This window comes from Centropristis striata, chromosome 2 (genome assembly GCF_030273125.1).
Source record: "Centropristis striata isolate RG_2023a ecotype Rhode Island chromosome 2, C.striata_1.0, whole genome shotgun sequence".
NCBI classification, from domain to species: Eukaryota; Metazoa; Chordata; class Actinopteri; order Perciformes; family Serranidae; genus Centropristis; species Centropristis striata.
In genome coordinates, this window is record NC_081518.1 from 35,493,049 (window position 1) to 35,509,616 (window position 16,568).

General features: G+C 38.4%; 1 protein-coding gene across 1 annotated transcript; it reads left to right on the forward strand.

The window, feature by feature from the left end:
• Positions 1-5,912: 5,912 nt before the first annotated feature.
• On the forward strand, positions 5,913-14,673 carry chrna3 (cholinergic receptor, nicotinic, alpha 3). Its single transcript, XM_059351437.1, has 6 exons — positions 5,913-6,052; positions 6,535-6,674; positions 10,072-10,116; positions 12,417-12,526; positions 12,837-14,037; positions 14,118-14,673. Exons 1-6 carry the CDS (start codon positions 5,992-5,994, stop codon positions 14,244-14,246), a joined length of 1,686 nt encoding a protein of 561 aa, XP_059207420.1. The 5' UTR covers positions 5,913-5,991; the 3' UTR covers positions 14,247-14,673.
• Positions 14,674-16,568: the final 1,895 nt, after the last annotated feature.

The window sequence follows — 16,568 nt, forward strand, 5'->3', positions numbered from 1 at the left end:
TCTTTCAATTTGATTAAATGTATGAAATCCCCCAATAAAGTCTTAAAATGGTCAGGGTCTTGCCAAAGTGCTTAGTTAATCTATGTTGCTGGTGATAAAGTTTGTCCTCAGAGCCAATATGCTCGCTGAAGATGTGCCAATTAGAACATTTCATCACATAGATAAGACAGCTGTTCACTTGAAATGTGAAAGTGTGTGACCAGGCAAAAAATAATGTTGATACAACAAAACCATCAGAGGTGGAGCTGATCTGGACTTTCTTTTTGCGTCGTTATAGCCAAAGCCCTGGCACATAAATGCTTCTCAAAGATCTACACAATGTATTTGTGTAATCTTATGGCCATTCCTTTGTGTCTTTACGCTTGAGTTGATCTCTCTTAAGTGCTTATTTGTACAGACGAGCTTCAGAAAGCACATGCTGAACAAAACCCTCACCCACACACACCCACACACAACATTTACTGCTCAATAAACAGTGCTGAGTGGGCTTGTTAGAGATTCTGCAGACTGTTGGTTCTTTGGTGAGACCTTCATTGAAATCAAGAGAGTAATCAGCATCCATGTTAATGGCTTCTTTACTTAATCTGTTTACAGTTTTCAAGATCACTCATGGCTTTCTCATTCATCTGTTAGCTTCCTGTCATTAGTGAAGAGAGGCAATGCTGTCCCACAGCATATCCATCAATAATTTGTCATCTGTTTCTGTTCAAACAAAATGGGACGAGTTGTCATTCAGCACCCGACGGAAGGTCCCATAAATCACAAGCCTTATGTTAGCAGCCTTTTGTCATTAGTTTCCAATAAGATATGCATGGAAGCACTGTCCTTGGGAATTGTCCTTCCACAACAGCAAGTATTCATGAGTTTCCAACAAAAATCGCTCTAAAATAGTGCTGGAAATGTGAGGGTTCAGTCAAAATGACATGTTCCACTCCAAGTCTTAAATGTGTAGGATGACCTTTGCAGCATGATATTTTGTTTAATGGCCTGAGCCTCAGCTAACGTCTTGTGTAGGTGTACAAACAACCTTAGTTTCATTATGTACTGTCTGGGAGAAGGAAGGTCAAATTAACATTTGTTTCTACTTCTATGTAATGTAGTCTTATATTAATCCCCCATGGGGCCAATTGTCTTTTCACTTGCCCCACTTAAAGGAGTTGAGAGTGCAGGGTAAGACACCAAACAGCATGTCTGGTGCTGGTAGGGATTTATTTATCATTTGAGGGCACTTCAGTGCAGTGGATGTTTGCTGAAAAACACTTGGACCTCCTCTTCATCCAGCTGAAGGACAGAACTGTCAAACCACTGGGCCAGCCTGCTGACTGAAGGAGGGACTGTCTCTGAACTGACAATAAGGAAAGAAATGAGGAAAGCCAGAGTCAAAGACAGAGGTTTGTATCGCCATGGGAAGACGAAAGAAAAAAAAAAACAGGAAAATATTCGTAAACCAAAATGACTAAGAAATCAATATCTATCAATCAAATAAATTCAGTTATGCTAATAAGCTGTCACTGTGGGCCACCCAAACCGCAACCCAGTGGCACATGCAGTGGCTATTGATCTTATTTGATGAACTGAAACCTATTTGGTGATTTAATATGGATGTCAACACTGTGAGGGGAAATCTGCACAAATTAAACCAGGTTCCATGTGGACTGCCTATGGGAAATGTTTCCTCTGCACAACATCAGCGCCAAAAATGTCTTCATGCAAGAGATCCAAAATATTTTCAATTAAAGGTTAAGTCCCTGAAAATGTGGCTTCAATCGTGTCACTATTATTTAATTTTCAAACAGCTGTTTGCAGGATGCATAGCAATGACATAATGTATCTTATTATGGCTAGGTAAGATTAATAACTGTAACTGTAACATGACAAGGGTGAAGCAACTTTGTTTTAGCCGCCAGCATAAATACATATATTGGTGTAAAACAATATCTTGCAATGCATTTCTTTTAAAAAAACAGACATATTACACACCTGTCTAAGAGGAAGAGGGCCAATTTAGGATCAAATCCCATAATTATCTCTCCATCTGTTGAATGGTTGACCAAGGTTGACTTGAATTTTCACCAGTGCTCTATCACTGTCACTTCTTAAAAAATTCTTTTGTCAATTTTCCAGTCATTCTCATAATCCAAAAAAATAACATTTAAAAAAAATCTCTCTTCTTCCTTTATACTAACTAACATATTACTCGCTGCTCTTCAGGTCTGCATGCCATAAATAGTGTTTCATTTTGCAGGGAGTTGCATTGGGTGACAGGCATTAAAGGTGCTGCACCTGATGTCACAAGCAAAAACTGAGGTGGCAGAGCCAAAATGGCGGCTACTAGAAATGCAAGCCTGGTAATAGTACTAACTGCATGCACTAACAGTGCTTTTTTCCCCCAAAACTTTATTGAGAAGTTCCAATTACAGTCAGAACATTCATCTTGGGTAGAACAAAACAAAGTCTGGCATGAAGTGCATAAGTCAGTACAGGTGTAAATTAAACAGAATAATACAAATAATTAAAAAGGAAGGAGGGAAAAAAGAAAAAGGCGTGACATATTACATTTCTCCAAATATTTCTTGAATTATGTTAACAGTATGTATACATTTGTTATTATCAATTATTTTGATACATTCAAGGTAGTTGTTGAATTCAATTTCAAAAACAGGAAAGAAAGGTCGACCTTTGGAAAATTAGGCTTTATGTGTGTGGAATTTCGCCATTAGAATAATCAAATTGATTAAGTGTTGAATTTTCCGATCCTTATTGCTATAATATAAAAGTATATCTATGACTTTCAAATTAATTTGTAGGTTGGAATCTGGGGAAAATGATATTCAACAAAAAGGTGCCTGATTGTTTCCACTTCAGCATTACAAAATACACAATTCACATTAGTATTGACAAATTTTGACAGACATTTGTTAGTAGGGTAAATGTTATGTATAATTTTATATTGAATTTCTTTAATTTTATTGGAGATAGCAAATTTATGTGGAAGGAGCCATGTTGCTTTCCAGTTAATGTCAGAGAAAGAGGAGGACCATACAAATTTTCCTCTAGGTGTAATTTTCCTTTTCCTGAAAAAGTGATTCCTTTTAGTTATTACATTGGTGACTCATAATATTTATACCACTGACAAAGAGGGTAAAGTCAACTTTCTCTGTCTCTTGCCTTTCAGGATGACCTTTTATTAATTGGAGAATTCCACTGGGAATAGCGTTTATCACCATTTGATATTCTTTATATGTAACAGGGAAGATTTTGGATCTAAGAAATTCTTCATAACTAAGAATTTCATCTTCAGCATTTTTGTAAATCCTTAAGGTAAATTATATCCTTGTCAATCCAATGTTTCAGATATAGTGATTTGTTTTTCCTAGTTATGAACTCATTGTTCCAGATAATAGTTTTATGCGGAGAGAAGTTGTGGACAAAGCACAATTTTGCTGCTGAAATGGCTTGTTGGTGAAATTTAGATAATTTTAGAGGTAACTTTGAAACATCATAATCACAATTTAGGAGAAAAGGTAATCCTCCAATTTCCCCCAAAATATGTTGTGATATAAAGTACCAAAGAGATTATGGCTTTTTCAAACTTCTTTTAACCATTTGGTCTTAAAGGTATAGTTCATGTCCATATAGTCTAACAACTCTCGGGCATGCTAAGATCTTTTTTTTTTTTTAAATGATGGCACCTGTTTTTCCAGAGAAAACTAATTAGGGTGTTATTTATTTCTTTACACAGGGACTGTTGAACAAAAAGGGAGAGAGTAGGATATACAAATCTAGAGATACCATCTGCTTTACTCAGAAGACCTCTTACTAATAGAGACAACTTTCTTTGAAGCCAAATATTGAATATACTTTTAGTTTTTTGTATTTTGGGTTTAAAGTTTTTTGTTTGACGTTCTATGAGATTTTTAGAAATATGAATTCCGAGATACTTAACACTTTCTTTAACTGGTATCTTACATATTAGTGTTTCATTTGTGTCATAGAGACATAATATTTCACATTTTGTCAAATTAAGTTTTAAGCCTGATGCAATAGAAAAGGTGTCTATTATTCTAATGCTGTCTCTATTTGATGTTTATTTTCCAAAAATAAGACTGTATCATCTGCTAATTGAGTTATCCTAATCTGTCTCTCAAATATCTTTAAACCTCGAAAGGCATTGCTCTGCCGAATCTGTATTGAAAGTAACTCCACAACTATAAGAAAGAGAAATGGAGACAGCCTTGATGGACTGACCTACAAGCTGAAAATCTTTTGGCAGTATTGGGGAATAGCATGACACAACTACTGATATCTTTATAGAACATTCTGATATAGGAGATGAACCTTTCACCAAAACCAAAGGTTTGAAGAGAGTTGAATAAAAATTGATGCTCTACACTGTCAAATGCCTTATAGAAGTCTTATAGAAGGAATCGGGCTTGTAACTGGAGAGTCGCCGGTTCGAATCCCGGCACTGACAGGTCAAGGACTGAAGTGCCCTTGAGCAAGGCACCTAACCCCCCTGCACAACTCCCCGGGTGCAGTAATGTGCTGCCCACTGCTCCTTGCATGGTGTGTTCACTTGTGTGTAAAAAAGGATGGGTTAAATACAGAGGTTGAATTTCCCCATTGTGGGATTAATAAAGTAAGTAAGTAAGTAATGTGACAATTATTCATAAAACCAGTTTGAGTTTCATTTAGGATTTCACTTAAATCTTTTCTTAAATGCCTGGCGAAAATTAGTGAGAGTACTTTATAGTCAACATTGAGCAATGTTATTTGTCTCCAGTTACCCAATAGAAGGTGGTCTTCGTCTGGCTTGGGAAGCAATGTTATCAAATCTTGTTTCATGGTTGTGGTCATTTCTTCATTAGTGGAACATTCTTTCAGCATTTCAAAAAGAGGGTTTTCAATTGTATTGCAAAAGCACTGGTAAAATTCAACAGGAAGACCGCATTAACAGTGCTAAAAACAGCGACAGAGCTAACGGTGACAGTGGTATTAGCAGTACCAACGGCACTTACACGTCTAAGAATGGGCAACAGTGCTAATGGGGGTTATCTTACACTGAAGGCCACCTGGCTTCTACAAAAATGCCGGTAGCGGGGCGGCATTTCTATATTATTATATCAATATTCTGAATCTCATGGAGCCAACCCCATCTTTAAGAATAACTTTGTAGGAAAAGGCAATCTTTTCGTTGATGGTCTTGCTTTTGTGGGTCATATAGGCCCAGGGGCATCAGTATTCATTTGCAAGCAGTAAAAAACTCCTCATAGCCAGCCTACATTTAATTACAACTTGTTTAACACCCCAAAACTCAGCTAGTCCATTACATCAAGACGGTATCAGTGTGGTTTGATCAGATTTTATTGATAATAGAACAGCCCACAAACTTTCATCATTGTGATTCAAATACTGCTAAATCATGATTGGCTCACGAGTCTTTTTCCAACAGAGCCCCGCCCAACCAGTGAGGGGGAGGGAGAAAAATAAGAAGACTTCAAATAACTCTCATGTCAAATAACCAAACCACTACAAGTTACTGCGGGGGAAAGTGTTTTTTTCGTTTCTTTTTATATATATATTTATTTATTCAAGCATATTTGGTAGGCCCATAGTGTATCCCATTAACTTCGTAATATAATTTAATTTGATTGGCGTTTCACTCCAACGTCTTCTAATAAGAAGGCTGGCACATTCTGTCTTGGAAAACTAAACCAGTCAAAATCAATGAAAGGGCTGATATGTAAGTAATCGCACCAGTTCTGTCCTTGTGTTATCAGATTGGGTCGCTATAGGTTGCACATGTTGTGCAGTGGCAGTGTGCCTCCTATCAGCGGCTCAGTGGCTCAGCCTCCCTCTCTCCTCTCTCCTCTCTCCAGCTCTCTGTGGCTGCGGACGCACTTTCACTCTCCTCACTTTCTCCTGCTGTCTGCACGGCGGAGCCGCTGCCGCTGACCCTGAATAACATTCACATTTGTCATTGGAAAGAAGATGGGAGACAAGTTTTGCTTCGTTTTGCACACATGTTCCTTCCTTCTGTTTCTCCTGCCAGGTGAGTGGCCTAACAAGCTTCTACTAATTTAACATATCAACATCTTGTTACTTACTTGTTGCTTTACGGAATTGTGTTAAATAATATTGCAACCATTAATAATGCAATTTAATTTTAGATTATGTGACCGAAATTAGCCATTTGAAATAGGATTGTTTTTAAAACAAATCACTCTGAAGTCCTTAATCTTATTTTAGAAAAGCTGTATGTTAAAGGCAATAAATTATGACTTTAGTCGATTTAAATTTAAAGTGATGTATTTGTATGGTTGCCAGTTATTGTTGTTTACACTGAAGAAAAAGAAAAGGTGTATTCATTCTAAACACTTACTGAAATAGTTTAAATATGACTACTACTCCCCTGGACTGACTACAAACAAACAATCATATGTTAGTCACCTTATGACCAAAGCTACCTACTGTTTAACCAACTGAACCACACTGCAGTGACAGATCAATACCTGACCCAATGCTCTCACTCAGGAGGCTCCTGTTCAGATGCAGAGCACAGGCTCTTCTCTGTCATATTCTCCACCTACAACCAGTACATTCGGCCGGTGGAAAACGTGACCGACCCAGTGGTTGTACAGTTTGAGGTGTCCATGTCGCAGCTGGTCAAAGTGGTAAGTGTCCTACAGAAGGATTTTTTCACTGTTGCTGATGTTAATGTGAGTAATGGGCTACTATTTCACCACAGTCAGACATATATCTACATCTCTTTATCTATATATACTTAATGAGCAGGCATGACCTGACAGAAAAGTGGATATTCTGAGTAGATATGAAGAAACAGAATTTCTGTGTCAATTTGTGGACTTTGGGAAACAAAGTTTTAGAGAAGGAGAAGGATCTTAGACACCTGAGCTAGTCCCCGTTAGTGGCCCCTGGTTTAAAATGCTGAGACGGGAACTACTAGATGAAAGAAGGGACAGTGCGGCTGTTTGTCTGGGCAAGACAAGATGGGGAATGTCAGCTGTCTGAGTACCTCTCAGTTTCGGCAGCCTCTATCACTCAATCACTGCCACTTCAGATGAGCACCTCTGGGTTTAACGGCAGGGTTCGCAGGAGCTTGTTTACTGCAGGGGCAGAAAGGGACTCAGACAGGTCTGGAGCGGATGTCGATAATTAAGCAAAAAGGCTTTTGGACAGGGAGGAGAGCTTCATTCACAGAATTAACAGGCCTGGATGTTTTGTTCTCTATCGCATCAGTTCTCCTGCTTGTGCTGAATGACAAGAGGTGATGCTCACCAGCTCTTTTATTCCAGTTATTTTAACAGAATTATCTGGTTATTTTGTTGCCAAGAAAACATTCTCCTTCAGACTGATTTACATTAAACAGAACATTTAGACATTTTGGGGAAATCCACTTATTTTCTTTTGTGCCGAGAGTTAGATGAGAGGATCAGTCTGTGTGTACAGTGGAAGTGTATCTATGTTTCCAAGGTCCTATTTTCCCAAGTTGAATCTTCTGATATTCAACTGCTATTGATTTCCTGACCGTAAAAAGGTTGAATAAATTGAGTAATATTAAACTCAACATTCATGGTTTTGTTGTTCAATGAAATAATTGATTGCTCAATAAAATAATTTAAAAATGGACAAAGTTCTAAATCTGTTGAAATGTATTATTTTGCATGGATGTCTTCTTATGACAAAACAATATGTGTATATTTATGTTGGGATATTTTACAGCTTGTTTAAATTACCATAAATTCCCACTAATGTACATAATTCCCATGGAAAGTTTTCGATTTGGAATATTTCATCACTCCCAAGCTCAACCTTCCATGGAAAGTTTCTGGAAATTTACCAGAAATTGTCCACCCCTTTGCAACCCTAGTTACAATAGGGCTGAAAACAAAGGACCTTGGGAACATAAGACTTTGGTAATATAGGACCCTAGAAGATCACTTATGGAGAATTGGGGAACACAGAGCCATTTGTCATGTTCCCTTGAGTGCTATATAAACCTGGGGAACATAGGAATGACCCCTGTATGGCAAATAAATAATCAGGAAGGAGATTCATTAACTAATTAAAAGTATTTTTCTCTCAGTATTTCTTTCAATTGTAATATTCATTAAAATATGTTGTTAAAGCTCATAGCATACAGTATGCCACTATGTATGTGGTGTAGCCTGTATACAAGATTTTTTTCCTCTCCAGTTTGAATGGATAATGTTGGGCCTGACACATTGTAGCCCATCTCAATCTGTTTTCCTTTGCTTATGGCCAACAGGCAATTTTAGTTTATTTATTTCTCTGAAGAGCGAGATGAGTATTGAAGACCTGTCTAGATCTAGAGATGGGAATAAAGTTTGAAGATGTCGTTTCCTCCTTAACTCAGTTGGTGTAGCAGGTTGTGGAGCTCCCAGTGCTGATGGATGACTATTATTTCCTCCCCACACCTGGTGCTTCCAACCCAGATGCAATTGGTATTGGTCAGCCTACACCAATTACGGCAGACCTAAATGAGCTCATTTAGACCATCAATAGGTCATTGCCTGAGGTGACTCAGTCATCATCTCACAATCAGCTATCATATTACAGTGCTTCTGGGTAACACAGAAATATTTTGACATTTTAGAGAAATGTGGTTATTCACCTTCTCCTTCTAAATGAGAAGCTTGACACCATGTCTCATGTCTGTTTATTAAATATAAAGCTAAAGCCAGGTGTCAGTAAGCTAAGCCTAGCATAAAGGCCGCAAACAGCTAGCCTGTCTTGATCAAAAGGTAACAAAATGTGCCTACCAGTAACTCTGAAGCTCTTTAATAAACACATTATATTCTGTTTCGTACAAAAAGCATTGTACAAAAAAAAAGAGTCTGAGGCATTGTGCTAAGTTAAGCGAACTGTCGGCTAACTGCAGCTTCAAATTAAATGCACAGACATGAGAGCGGTATTGAATTTCTCATCTGTCAGCACAGGAAATAAGCATATCTTTTGAACTATTCCTTTTAGTTAGTTTTACTTAAAAAACAAAGTATTCTAGTTTACAGAATGTCTACCTACCTATAGGCTACCTGCATTTCTGAAATGTATTTCTAAATATGCTATTGCTACACTTAATGGCAAAAATTGCACTGGTCTGTTGGACTTGAGCAAAAATAAACAATATTTTTGTTGCTTAAGCTTATGTATTCAGTCATTATTCAATGGTGAAAAAATTACTTCTCACTGTTCTCAGGTCAAATATTTATATGCGATTAAAATGCGATTCATTTTTTTTAACCGAGTCCCGGCCCTAATATATATATATGGGACAAAACAAGATTTGTTTATGTCATCTTAGGCTTCTGGAAACATAAAAATGTTTTCACTATTTTCTGACATTTCACAAATAATCAATCAACAATGAAAATAATCATGAATTGCAGCCCTTTTTTCAAAATACAGAACTGTGTGTTTTCATGCCAGAGAAAAAAATATCCAAGCTTTACTTGCCCAATCTGATCTGAATCTGATCTGAACTAGGATGTACTGTATTCTTTTGTGAGTCTGCACTGATTTGATGATAATATACAGGACATGGGCATTACGTAGCTGTCAAGGTGCTATACAATTTCCAGTCTCTCAAAAATAATCCAATAAAGATTGTTCCGTGGTCTTCTGTGCACCTGTGCTTACCAGCCATGTAGAACCTCTCTTGAATACCAAACGGTAACATGAATGGTTAACGTGATGCACTGGTTCATTCACAGTCTAACTCACACACAAAACTGACCCCCACAGTTATTCTCCCTCCCTCGCAGTAGTCCCTCTGCTCCAGCTTTACCACTGGCTTGTTAGAATAAAAGTTAGGGCTGTGCTGCGAACGCCCGGCTCCATCTGTCATGTGGGTTACACTCCAGGCATGGAGGACCCAGGTGTTTCTTTCTTAATCCTCTTGTCTGTGAATACACAGAGGTCTGACCCTGCAGAGAGCAGACAAACAATCCTCACTAGTGAACTGGGTGATCACCTGTGACAGTATTCTTCAACATTAAGAATTCATTAACAATTGTGCTCTGTTTTCAGGATGAAATCAATCAAATCATGGAGACAAATCTGTGGCTGAGACATGTAAGTTTACGCCGCATGACTGTGCAAATAGACCTTGAGCAAGGACATCAAGTATGGATCCAGCCTCCTGTCATACATGATTCTTCAAGGCTAGACTGACAGGTTGAATTATTCATGGAAGAAAGCTTTTTAAATACATTGATCCTTCTACTCTTATTTTTTCAAACAGAAAATCCAAGAAACCAAATGCACTGAGATTTCATTCTTGATTTTATAATGTTTATGAAATAATCTGACAGTGGTCTGGAATTCATCATACTTGCCAATCTCCATAATATTCCTCCCGACAGAAACCTCTTAAAGGCACACTTCACCCTAAATTATATAATATATATATTTTTTTCTCTTACTTGTAGTGTTTTTTTATCAATCTAGATTGTTTTGGTGTGAGCTTGGCTGTAGAAATGTCTACCTTCTGTCTAATATAATGGAACTAGATGGCACTTGGATGAAATAGCACAACATATAAGATAAAATATAGATATATTATTATATGATTCTTGGGTGAGCTGTACCTTTAAACATTTGCTGGAAGCAGAACCTGAAAGATTTTAACCTGGTTCAACTTCAGTCAAATTAAATATTTGCAAAGAACTACCACAAAAATAAAACAGTGTGCATGTATTCTGTATGGCTTGATGGTTTTGTTTTGGACTCAGTTCCACATGGCATCTGTGCAACAATAATGCACAGTGCAGTGAACCAGTTTTGAATCAAATGAGGCAGGGCAGGTCTCCAGGTCCCACATCACAAGTCCTGAGCAAATACACATCTGTGCTGGAGCCATGTTCCTGCTGAAGAGTATAGCTGTAATTGCTCTTTGGTGCTGAGAGTTGAAGCACTGTTTCACTTATTTTAATGTCTGTTATTTCAGAGTGTCTGTCATCAATACACAAACAAGAAAAGTACATTTCCCCTGCTGGCCATCAACATCTTACAACACTAGCTTCTGACTGTTTCTTAGTTAAGTGAAATGATTACAGCTCTCTGAGGGGCCTTTGCTATTGTTGCTTCATGAGTCTCATGAGGATCAGTGGCTGTCCTTAAGAGAGGGTCAGAAACAGTGTCCCAAAGGTCCATAAAACACACTGTAAACTGTGTTTCATTATATATCTTCTCTGACTACATAGCGTGTAAGTTCTGTTTATATGCCACCATTGGAAATGACGACTTCCCATTGTTTTTATGAGGGACATTTTACAAGAGAATGCATTTAGAACCAGTCAAAGTAGATTCGTAAAGTAAAAGATTATCACCAGGAGGAAACAACTGGTGCCCTTCTGCTTTTATATCAGTTTTGTAGCCTTATAAAGCTGTTTATGACAAACTGGTTTTGTTTAAGCCACTTGTGGTGAAAGAATGCACTTGCTACAATTGTGCTTGGAGAGGTGACTTCCTTGCTGTTGATACTGGATTTGGTTTTGAAGAGATATTTAATTCTCGGAATGCACTGACAGTCTGTCAGTCAGTCTACTACTTTGGATTGCTGTGAAATTTTATACAGACATTGATGATCCTCAGAGGACTCATCCTAATGACTTTGGTAATCTCTTGGTATTTCCTCTTGTGCCACTATTAGGTGGATATGGTTTTAGGTAGGGATGCTAATTTAGATTTTTTTTACTGACACTGGTTAACAGATTATTAACCATTAAGATGTATTGTAGACATATTAGACATATTGTATATATCAATAGACAGCTGTGGACTTGTACTTTATGTCGCACACATTGTCATGGACACATGCAGCCCTCCTAAAGTTTCCAGAATTGCGAATTTGGCTGCAAAGTTGTCAGCTGTGTGTCCACCTGGCAAACTGTTAGCAGAACGGATGATTTAACCCGCCAGTCCTCATCAATAGTTAGTGGGTCCATTGTGAGCACGGTCCAGCAGTCTGTCATGAAAGCAACGAAATTAACAGAAAAACGAACTTGACAACCTTAATTTAGTAAGCAAAGCAAGTTGTGTTAAAACACTTCAATAAACTACTCACATAAAAGGAAATTTTTTTTGTTTGCACATATCACCCCATGAGTTGTATTTAATATTTTTCAGCTATTGAACTGAACTGGTGTTATTCAGTCAAAATTATTATTGTCTGTTAAAGGTTAATTATTAACATCTATTGGATAGCATATGACATTTGTTATAGTTCTCTATGCTCCCCTCATGATTATTAACTTTGGTGATCGTCTTCATTCTTGGGTCATTTCTTTGATTTCATTTTTAATTTCTCCAAAAAATTTTCTGACATTGTAATTTGTCTGACTTGTAATGAATCATCACATTTTGTTTTTCAGATCTGGAATGATTATAAACTCAGATGGAATCCAAGGGATTTTGGAGGGGTTGAGTTTATCCGTGTGCCATCCAACAGGATCTGGAAGCCAGACATTGTCCTCTATAACAAGTGAGTGTAACAACAAATTAAAAAAAACCTGGCTCGTAATCTTGATTGATTGTTGGCTGCATTTACAATAAGTAATGACAAGCTATATCATTCTCTATTGCTCATTTTGCATGGATAATTTTTTGTTTGCATATTCTCAAGGGGGTGTTTAAGGAACATCTGAGGGTAAAATTTAATGAAAACAACAGGGCAGCTTTTTTGATTAATATCTCCACAAGACAATAGTCAATTGATTATATCCTTCAGTTTAATATTTATGACTCCGGTGTCAAATCTTCACTCTGTCCTCCTCTTTATTCTCTCTCCACAGTGCAGTCGGAGATTTCCAGGTTGATGACAAAACCAAGGCCCTGCTTCGTTACAATGGTGATGTCACGTGGATCCCTCCAGCCATATTCAAGAGCTCCTGTAAGATCGATGTCACTTACTTCCCCTTCGACTACCAAAACTGCACTATGAAATTCGGCTCCTGGACGTACGACAAGGCCAAAATCGATCTGGTGCTGATTGGCTCCACTATCAACCTCAAGGACTTCTGGGAGAGCGGCGAGTGGACAATAATCGACGCCCCTGGTTACAAACATGACATAAAGTACAACTGCTGCGAGGAAATCTACACCGATATCACATACTCTTTGTATATCCGCCGCCTGCCGCTTTTCTACACTATCAACATGATCATTCCCTGCCTTCTCATCTCCTTCCTCACAGTGCTCGTCTTCTACCTGCCGTCTGACTGCGGCGAGAAAATCACTCTGTGTATCTCCGTCCTGCTGTCTCTCACTGTCTTCCTCCTCGTCATAACGGAAACCATCCCCTCCACCTCGCTTGTCATCCCCCTGATTGGCGAGTACCTCCTTTTTACTATGATCTTTGTCACCCTCTCTATAGTCATCACTGTTTTTGTGTTGAACGTCCACTACCGCACGCCAAAGACCCACACTATGCCCTGCTGGGTGCGGACTGTGTTCTTGGGGCTGCTGCCCAGGGTGATGTTCATGACGAGGCCAGAGAGGGACCCCGAGAAGGTGGCAGCAGTCTGCAGTGTTCAGACGATGCATTCAAGGCCCTGTGCCATACATTCGTCAGGTACTTTGCAGAAGCAGCACAAACCTCAGGCCCTGGCCTCCAGCGTGGTGTCCAGCCTGACAAGCCGCCAACGGATTTTCAACAACACAGAGCTCTCCAATCTCAATAACTTAAGTGGAGACACGGGCAAAGGTGCAGGCTCTGCGTTCTTGTGCGGCGAGGGGCGATGCAACTGCTGCTGGCACCAGAGATCCAGCAAACTGCCTGCAGACTCTGGGGGAGGGAGCGGAGGACTGGGCAGCCTGGGGGCGCTGACCGGAGGTAGTGCTGTTGGGGTCGGAGGGGAGAGTCAGTGCTCCAGCTCCGAGTCTCTGGATGGAGGAATAATGTCTCTGTTGCCGCTGTCCCCTGAGGTCAGGGAGGCGCTTGAGAGTGTAAAATACATAGCAGAGAACATGAAACTACAAAATGAAGCAAAAGAGGTGAGTATTTACAAACAACATTTTAAAAGTAAACTTACTCTTATTCCAATGAAAATTATTTTACTGAGATGTTTTCACAGGTTCAGGATGACTGGAAATACGTTGCCATGGTTATCGACAGGATTTTCCTCTGGGTTTTCGTCCTAGTGTGCATCCTGGGAACAGCCGGCCTCTTCCTCCAGCCTCTCTTACTCGGAGATGACATTTGAATCAGTTTTATAAATGAAATACTTTAATACTGTTGAACTGAACAGCGTTCATTGCATTAAAGATTCTTGCCCAGGCTCAGACAACGCAGAGTGGATCCAAAGTCAAGAAGGAACGATGACTGTGTCTGCCAAATGTTGATGCAAATGGCGTAGTGACTGTGTTTTCACAGATGGAGTAGATCATTTCTGTGTGAGGAGGATGTTTAAGGACTCTCCAATGTAGTCCATTGTCCAGGTCCATTAATAAACAAAAGTCTTTTCATTGTGTACAAACCAGTACTGCAGTTAATGGTAATATAATCAAATATACTAAGACACTTCCCTTGCAGGATCAAAACTAAAACTAAATAAGGGGAAGGTGACTACATGACCAGCTAATTTTACATTTAAGGAAGTATGTACATACATTCACAGATGCAGCCATCATGCCACCAGAAAGCTCATATGTTCCACTACAAGGAAATCTTCTTTAAATGTCAAGTCCACATTAAGTGCCATATCAAAGTGTTTAAGGAAATACCGTAAGAGAAAACACATGGATTTCCATGTTTGTGGGAATTGGGAAGGATGTTGACTGTATTCAAAGAGTGACATCATGTGGTAAGTCTTTGCTACTACAAATGAAAACAAAGCTTTCTGATGCCTCTTGAAAAGGGAAATTTCACCCATGTTGCCATCACCTCTGTTGTAACATATTTTATGTTTTATGCAAAGTTATGCCAGTATTTTATGTGTTTTAGGGATGAAATGGTGTTAATCTGGATAGCATGACCTTCTGGAAAGGGTGACATGAGAAAATGCCATCTAGAATTTTTTGCACTTGGGAACTGGATATTTACAATGCCCTGAAAGAATTCTGTCTGCAAAAGAGGAAAGGCATCTATAAATATATGCATTTTAGCTTTGTTTTACTTGAATCTTTCTGTAAATAAATCTTTAAAAATCATTATACAAAGGCGTAAAGTTGACCTCTGTTATGGTGTCTCTGAACTACCAGTATTTCTGAGACTGGAAACAAAAGCTGGGGCATGTAGATGTAATTTCAAGAAAGACACCGCGGCTCTGTTTATTTCTCTGTTCCACATTTTTTTGTGCCCCCTTGGAGCTAACTCAGCTTATTGGATCACAATCAATACAGAGAACGAGTGATGAAGGACCTTATTGGATTCCTCTCTTTTCCTCATCTAACCAGCCTTCCTTGACAAAATACAATTTTCTTCTCTTAATAATTGGGGTCTGCAATCTCAGTGATTCACCACAGGTCTGATGCTTTCAGGGTCAGAGTTAAATTAGCACATGTAGTTAAATATATGGTGCCATGGTTGCCTTAGGTACTCCACACAGAAACATGCATTCAGTCAGTTTTAAGATTTAGGGTTGGGTTACTTCTTTTAGACTAAAATATCCTAAATACACATCTAGGAGTTTATTTTACTACACCTATTGTGATTTCTCCCACATTCAGCAAAGCTTAGCATTAGACACATTTATAAATAGTACTAAAATATTTAATAGAATATTAATACATATTTAAACATGTTAGAAACATTTAACAGAAAATTAAATTGTCTTAATTTAAGTAATCCACTGGAGAAGTTTCATGGTGATATCTGTCACTTTAAAAAATATATCATGTCATAGCCTGATTTTTTATATCATTTTATTCCTCAAAAGATGGTGACAACATCCAACATTTCCTCTAATTACTGTTTTGAATGTATGCAAATTAGAATATATAAGATAATGTGTCATTTGCATATCCAAACATACAATTTCAGAACATTTGTAATACAAACAATAATTTTCTTAATGTATGTGACCAACTGGGGAAGTTCATGGTGATATATTTGAGTTAAATGTATTTTTACCTTTAACATCCTCTTTTAATTTTGCTGATGGATATTACACTTCCATCGTAATCTCTATCTTTGCTACACGCTACCCAAAACACACAATCTCCCACACGTACTGAGAGTATGAGTGCTAAAAAGCTTCTTGCATGGGGCCTGTCACTGTCTGATTCTTATTATACCAGTAAAAATCAGAGCAGATGGCGAGCTATGTGATTACGAGAAAATCCAGCCCATATTAAATTGAATGCTGGCAGGGAAGCACAGACAGATACTGTATTAGCTCTCTGTCACATCTGATAAGAAACCCCTGGCTAATGAATTTAATTAAAGCTCACTCAGAACTTGTGTCAGCTGATCTGCAGGAGGGCAGGAGATGTGCCGTATGATGTGCTAAATGAAGGAGCTTCTAAAGGTATCAGGTGATGTTTTCTGATGTGTCTTTTTACTGATCATGTTTAATTTTGGATGT

Coding starts and splice junctions, on each gene's coding strand:
- chrna3 (XM_059351437.1), top strand. CDS start 5,992: ATGGGAGACAAGTTTTGCTTCGTTTTGCACACATGTTCCTTCCTTCTG. Junction 6,675..10,071: donor TGTCGCAGCTGGTCAAAGTG/GTAAGTGTCCTA, acceptor CTCTGTTTTCAG/GATGAAATCAATCAAATCAT. Junction 12,527..12,836: donor GACATTGTCCTCTATAACAA/GTGAGTGTAACA, acceptor CTCTCTCCACAG/TGCAGTCGGAGATTTCCAGG.